We start from the raw sequence: 7500 nt of genomic DNA, 5'->3' as shown, positions 1-7500 counted from the left end.
AGACTACCTACCTACTGGAGACATCTCTCCTACAGAGTACAGGATAAGACTACCTACCTACTGGAGACATATCTCCTACAGAGTACAGGATAAGACTACCTACCTACTGGAGACATCTCTCCTACAGAGTACAGGATAAGACTACCTACCTACTGGAGACATCTCTCCTACAGGATAAGACTACCTACCTACTGGAGACATCTCTCCTACAGAGTACAGGATAAGACTACCTACCTACTGGAGACATCTCTCCTACAGAGTATAGGATAAGACTACCTACCTACTGGAGACATCTCTCCTACAGGATAAGACTACCTACCTACTGGAGACATCTCTCCTACAGGATAAGACTACCTACCTACTGGAGACATCTCTCCTACAGGACAAGACTACCAACCTACTGGAGACATCTCTCCTACAGAGTACAGGATAAGACTACCTACCTACTGGAGACATCTCTCCTACAGAGTATAGGATAAGACTACCTACCTACTGGAGACATCTCTCCTACAGGATAAGACTACCTACCTACTGGAGACATCTCTCCTACAGGATAAGACTACCTACCTACTGGAGACATCTCTCCTACAGAGTATAGGATAAGACTACCTACCTACTGGAGACATCTCTCCTACAGGATAAGACTACCTACCTACTGGAGACATCTCTCCTACAGGATAAGACTACCTACCTACTGGAGACATCTCTCCTACAGAGTACAGGATAAGACTACCTACCTACTGGAGACATCTCACCTACAGAGTATAGGATAAGACTACCTACCTACTGGAGACATCTCTCCTACAGGGTAAGACTACCTACCTACTGGAGACATCTCTCCTACAGGATAAGACTACCTACCTACTGGAGACATCTCTCCTACAGAGTACAGGATAAGACTACCTACCTACTGGAGACATCTCTCCTACAGAGTAAAGGATAAGACTACCTACCTACTGGAGACATCTCTCCTACAGGATAAGACTACCTACCTACCACACGCCTATGAAACATTCCAGCCATGTAAGCTGATAGGACCGGCCTACCCAACAGGCCTGTCTTACCATGGTGGTGATATTAACAAAGAATTCCCCCCGAAATACTTTCCTAAACCTCTCATATCTATTTCCCACACATTCACGCGGTCTGATGTCATGCACCTTCGCCACTAAGGCTGTGTCCCTAACCGCACCCTATGAAGCGTGACACTGTCTAAACAGAGCTCGATGGGCCCAAGTCAACAGTAGTGCACTACAGTATTTAGGGAGGCATTTAGGATGCAGAACCCATCACTCACTGTGATGTCACTAGTAGAGATGGGATGTTTGATGTGGCGACTCTCAGGTCTCAGATTATGCGGTGGTGTCAGCCGAGGAGACAAAGAGATTAATTATTCCCTCTGTCTCTAACTCTCCATTCTCTCTGTCTCTCTATTCTCTCTCTCTCTATTTTCTCTCTCTCTGTCTCTGTCTCTCTATTCTCTCTCTCTCTCTCTCTATTCTCTCTCTCTCTCTCTCTCTCTCTCTCTGTCTCTCTCTCTCTCTATTCTCTCTCTGTCTCTATTCTCTCTCTGTCTCTATTCTCTCTCTGTCTCTATTCTCTCTCTCTCTCTGTCTCTGTCTCGGTCTCTCTATTCTCTCTCTTTCTCTATTCTGTCTCTCTCCCTCTACTTTGGGGAAACTTTACACATTCAGGTGTTCATTGTTGGTGCATCACTGCCATGCTGCCGTGAGTTGAGGAGCAGTGCCATCTAGTGGTCGTAGTTGACATTTACAACACAACTGTGCACTGGACAAAATCATGGCAACAGTTGTGTCTCTGAGCCACCCATTCCCCTCCCTCCCTCCCTCCCTCCCTCCCTCCCTCCCTCTCTCCCTCATACCTGGTCTATAACACTGATGGCGTCTCTAATATTGATTTTCTGATAGACCTCCCTCCCTCCCTCCCTCCCTCTCTCCCTCTCTCCCTCCCTCCCTCATACCTGGTCTATAACACTGATGGCGTCTCTAATATTGATTTTCTGATAGACCTCCCACAGCTCGCTCCCTCCCTCCCTCCCTCCCTCATACCTGGTCTATAACACTGATGGCGTCTCTAATATTGATTTTCTGATAGACCTCCCACAGCTCCCTCCCTCCCTCCCTCCCTCCCTCTCTCCCTCCCTCCCTCCCTCCCTCATACCTGGTCTATAACACTGATGGCGTCTCTAATATTGATTTTCTGATAGACCTCCCACAGCTCCCTCCCTCCCTCCCTCCCTCCCTCCCTCATACCTGGTCTATAACACTGATGGCGTCTCTAATATTGATTTTCTGATAGACCACCCACAGCTCCCTCCCTCCCTCCCTCCCTCACTCCCTCACTCCCTCATACCTGGTCTATAACACTGATGGCGTCTCTAATATTGATTTTCTGATAGACCCCCCACAGCTCCCTCCCTCCCTCCCTCCCTCCCTCTCTCCCTCTCTCCCTCCCTCCCTCATACCTGGTCTATAACACTGATGGCGTCTCTAATATTGATTTTCTGATAGACCACCCACAGCTCCCTCCCTCCCTCCCTCCCTCCCTCACTCCCTCCCTCCCTCATACCTGGTCTATAACACTGATGGCGTCTCTAATATTGATTTTCTGATAGACCTCCCACAGCTCGCTCTTCCGGTACACAGACTTCCGCAGCAGCAGCTTGCTCAGGTAGTTCTTGTCAAACTGCTCCCACCTGAATGTAGACGCCCACAGAGGGAAAGGTTATATAATATATATCCCACCTGAATGTAGACGCCCACAGAGGGAAAGGTTATATAATATATATCCCACCTGAATGTAGACGCCCACAGAGGGAAAGGTTATATAATATATATCCCACCTGAATGTAGACGCCCACAGAGGGAAAGGTTATATAATATATATCCCACCTGAATGTAGACGCCCACAGAGGGAAAGGTTATATAATATATATCCCACCTGAATGTAGACGCCCACAGAGGGAAAGGTTATATAACATATATCCCACCTGAATGTAGACGCCCACAGAGGGAAAGGTTATATAATATATATCCCACCTGAATGTAGACGCCCACAGAGGGAAAGGTTATATAATATATATCCCACCTGAATGTAGACGCCCACAGAGGGAAAGGTTATATAACATATATCCCACCTGAATGTAGACGCCCACAGAGGGAAAGGTTATATAATATATATCCCACCTGAATGTAGACGCCCACAGAGGGAAAGGTTATATAATATATATCCCACCTGAATGTAGACGCCCACAGAGGGAAAGGTTATATAATATATATCCCACCTGAATGTAGACGCCCACAGAGGGAAAGGTTATATAATATATATCCCACCTGAATGTAGACGCCCACAGAGGGAAAGGTTATATAATATATATCCCACCTGAATGTAGACGCCCACAGAGGGAAAGGTTATATAATATATATCCCCCCTGAATGTAGACGCCCACAGAGGGAAAGGTTATATAATATATATCCCACCTGAATGTAGACGCCCACAGAGGGAAAGGTTATATAATATATATCCCACCTGAATGTAGACGCCCACAGAGGGAAAGGTTATATAATATATATCCCACCTGAATGTAGACGCCCACAGAGGGAAAGGTTATATAATATATATCCCACCTGAATGTAGACGCCCACAGAAGGAAAGGTTATATAATATATATCCCACCTGAATGTAGACGCCCACAGAGGGAAAGGTTATATAATATATATCCCACCTGAATGTAGACGCCCACAGAGGGAAAGGTTATATAATATATATCCCACCTGAATGTAGACGCCCACAGAGGGAAAGGTTATATAATATATATCCCACCTGAATGTAGACGCCCACAGAGGGAAAGGTTATATAATATATATCCCACCTGAATGTAGACGCCCACAGAGGGAAAGGTTATATAATATATATCCCCCCTGAATGTAGACGCCCACAGAGGGAAAGGTTATATAATATATATCCCACCTGAATGTAGACGCCCACAGAGGGAAAGGTTATATAATATATATCCCACCTGAATGTAGACGCCCACAGAGGGAAAGGTTATATAATATATATCCCCCCTGAATGTAGACGCCCACAGAGGGAAAGGTTATATAATATATATCCCCCCTGAATGTAGACGCCCACAGAGGGAAAGGTTATATAATATATATCCCACCTGAATGTAGACGCCCACAGAGGGAAAGGTTATATAATATATATCCCACCTGAATGTAGACGCTCACAGAGGGAAAGGTTATATAATATATATCCCACCTGAATGTAGACGCCCACAGAGGGAAAGGTTATATAATATATATCCCCCCTGAATGTAGACGCCCACAGAGGGAAAGGTTATATAATATATATCCCACCTGAATGTAGACGCCCACAGAGGGAAAGGTTATATAATATATATCCCACCTGAATGTAGACGCCCACAGAGGGAAAGGTTATATAATATATATCCCACCTGAATGTAGACGCCCACAGAGGGAAAGGTTATATAATATATATCCCACCTGAATGTAGACGCCCACAGAAGGAAAGGTTATATAATATATATCCCACCTGAATGTAGACGCCCACAGAGGGAAAGGTTATATAATATATATCCCACCTGAATGTAGACGCCCACAGAGGGAAAGGTTATATAATATATATCCCACCTGAATGTAGACGCCCACAGAGGGAAAGGTTATATAATATATATCCCACCTGAATGTAGACGCCCACAGAGGGAAAGGTTATATAATATATATCCCACCTGAATGTAGACGCCCACAGAGGGAAAGGTTATATAATATATATCCCCCCTGAATGTAGACGCCCACAGAGGGAAAGGTTATATAATATATATCCCACCTGAATGTAGACGCCCACAGAGGGAAAGGTTATATAATATATATCCCACCTGAATGTAGACGCCCACAGAGGGAAAGGTTATATAATATATATCCCCCCTGAATGTAGACGCCCACAGAGGGAAAGGTTATATAATATATATCCCCCCTGAATGTAGACGCCCACAGAGGGAAAGGTTATATAATATATATCCCACCTGAATGTAGACGCCCACAGAGGGAAAGGTTATATAATATATATCCCACCTGAATGTAGACGCTCACAGAGGGAAAGGTTATATAATATATATCCCACCTGAATGTAGACGCCCACAGAGGGAAAGGTTATATAATATATATCCCACTTAGTCATCATTAGTGAATATATAACTGAAGTGAAAGTTAGGATTGACCCTTTAGAGTCCCCGTGGATAATTTTCAATAATAATAAATGATATTTCAGTTTAAACATTGCCTGCAGAGCTAAGGGCTACTGACTTGTCTCTCCAGTGGTGGTAACCGTTGAGTCCAGCGATGTCTTCCACTGCAGTCAGACAATGGTCAAAGGCCTGGGGAGAGACCGTACATAGTCAGGTCAGAGTTCAAAGGCCTGGGGAGAGACCGTACACAGTCAGGTCAGAGGTCAAAGGCCTGGGGAGAGACCGTACACAGTCAGGTCAGAGGTCAAAGGCCTGGGGAGAGACCGTACACAGTCAGGTCAGAGGTCAAAGGCCTGGGGAGAGACCGTACACAGTCAGGTCAGAGGCCTGGGGAGAGACCGTACACAGTCAGGTCAGAGGTCAAAGGCCTGGGGAGAGACCGTACACAGTCAGGTCAAAGGCCTGGGGAGAGACCGTACACAGTCAGGTCAGAGGTCAAAGGCCTGGGGAGAGACCGTACACAGTCAGGTCAGAGGTCAAACGCCTGGGGAGAGACCGTACACAGTCGGGTCAAAGGTCAAAGGCCTGGGGAGAGACTGATAGCCAGCCTAAATGGATGGGACACAGTGTCATAAAAGAGAGTCGGCCCATATCTGTCACAGGAGAGAGTCGGCCATATCTGTCACAGTGTCACAGGAGAGAGTCAGCCCATATCTGTCACAGGAGAGAGTCGGCCCATATCTGTCACAGGAGAGAGTCGGCCATATCTGTCACAGTGTCACAGGAGAGAGTCAGCCCATATCTGTCACAGGAGAGAGTCGGCCATATCTGTCACAGGAGAGAGTATCGGCCCATATCTGTCACAGGAGAGAGTCGGCCCATATCTGTCACAGGAGAGAGTCGGCCCATATCTGTCACAGGAGAGAGTCGGCCCATATCTGTCACAGGAGAGAGTCGGCCCATATCTGTCACAGGAGAGAGTCGGCCCATATCTGTCACAGGAGAGAGTCGGCCCAAATCTGTCACAGGAGAGAGTCGGCCCTTATCTGTCACAGGAGACAGTCGGCCATATCTGTCACAGGAGAGAGTCGGCCATATCTGTCACAGGAGACAGTCGGCCATATCTGTCACAGGATAGAGTCGGCCATATCTGTCACAGGAGACAGTCGGCCATATCTGTCACAGGAGAGAGTCGGCCCATATCTGTCACAGGAGAGAGTCGGCCCATATCTGTCACAGGAGAGAGTCGGCCATATCTGTCACAGTGTTACAGAAGAGTCGGCCCATATCTGTCACAGGAGAGAGTCGGCCCATATCTGTCACAGGAGAGAGTCGGCCATATCTGTCACAGGAGAGAGTCAGCCATATCTGTCACAGGAGAGAGTCGGCCATATCTGTCACAGGAGAGAGTCAGCCCATATCTGTCACAGGAGAGAGTCGGCCCATATCTGTCACAGGAGAGAGTCGGCCCATATCTGTCACAGGAGAGAGTCGGCCATATCTGTCACAGGAGAGAGTCAGCCCATATCTGTCACAGGAGAGAGTCGGCCCATATCTGTCACAGGAGAGAGTCGGCCCATATCTGTCACAGGAGAGAGTCGGCCATATCTGTCACAGGAGAGAGTCAGCCCATATCTGTCACAGGAGAGAGTCGGCCCATATCTGTCACAGGAGAGAGTCGGCCCATATCTGTCACAGGAGAGAGTCGGCCATATCTGTCACAGGAGAGAGTCAGCCCATATCTGTCACAGGAGAGAGTCGGCCCATATCTGTCACAGGAGAGAGTCGGCCCATATCTGTCACAGGAGAGAGTCGGCCCATATCTGTCACAGGAGAGAGTCGGCCCATATCTGTCACAGGAGAGAGTCGGCCCATATCTGTCACAGGAGAGAGTCAGCCCATATCTGTCACAGTGTTACAGAAGAGTCGGCCATATCTGTCACAGGAGAGAGTCGGCCCATATCTGTCACAGTGTTACAGAAGAGTCGGCCATATCTGTCACAGGAGAGAGTATCGGCCCATATCTGTCACAGGAGAGAGTCGGCCCATATCTGTCACAGTGTTACAGAAGAGTCGGCCATATCTGTCACAGGAGAGAGTCAGCCCATATCTGTCACAGGAGAGAGTCGGCCCATATCTGTCACAGGAGAGAGTCGGCCATATCTGTCACAGTGTTACAGAAGAGTCGGCCCATATCTGTCACAGTGTTACAGAAGAGTCGGCCCATATCTGTCACAGTGTTACAGAAGAGTCGGCCATATCTGTCACAG

At 47.3% G+C, this 7500-nt stretch overlaps 1 protein-coding gene across 1 annotated transcript in view; it reads right to left on the bottom strand.

Annotated features, from left to right (window-relative positions):
- LOC139384436 (sodium/hydrogen exchanger 5-like) overlaps positions 1–7500 on the bottom strand; it is a 76521-nt gene that overhangs the window by 11610 nt on the left and 57411 nt on the right. Inside the window, exons 10-11 of the mRNA XM_071129201.1 lie at positions 5349–5419; positions 2590–2716 (exon numbers count right to left, since the gene is read on the bottom strand). Coding sequence (XP_070985302.1) covers positions 2590–2716; positions 5349–5419 — 198 coding nt within the window. The remainder of the gene's footprint in view (positions 1–2589; positions 2717–5348; positions 5420–7500) is intronic.

The sequence above is a fragment of the Oncorhynchus clarkii genome, chromosome 26 (assembly GCF_045791955.1).
Source record: "Oncorhynchus clarkii lewisi isolate Uvic-CL-2024 chromosome 26, UVic_Ocla_1.0, whole genome shotgun sequence".
Classification (NCBI taxonomy): domain Eukaryota; kingdom Metazoa; phylum Chordata; class Actinopteri; order Salmoniformes; family Salmonidae; genus Oncorhynchus; species Oncorhynchus clarkii.
The sequence above is the reverse complement of the archived record's forward strand: the minus strand, read 5'-3'. Positions and strand labels throughout refer to the sequence as shown.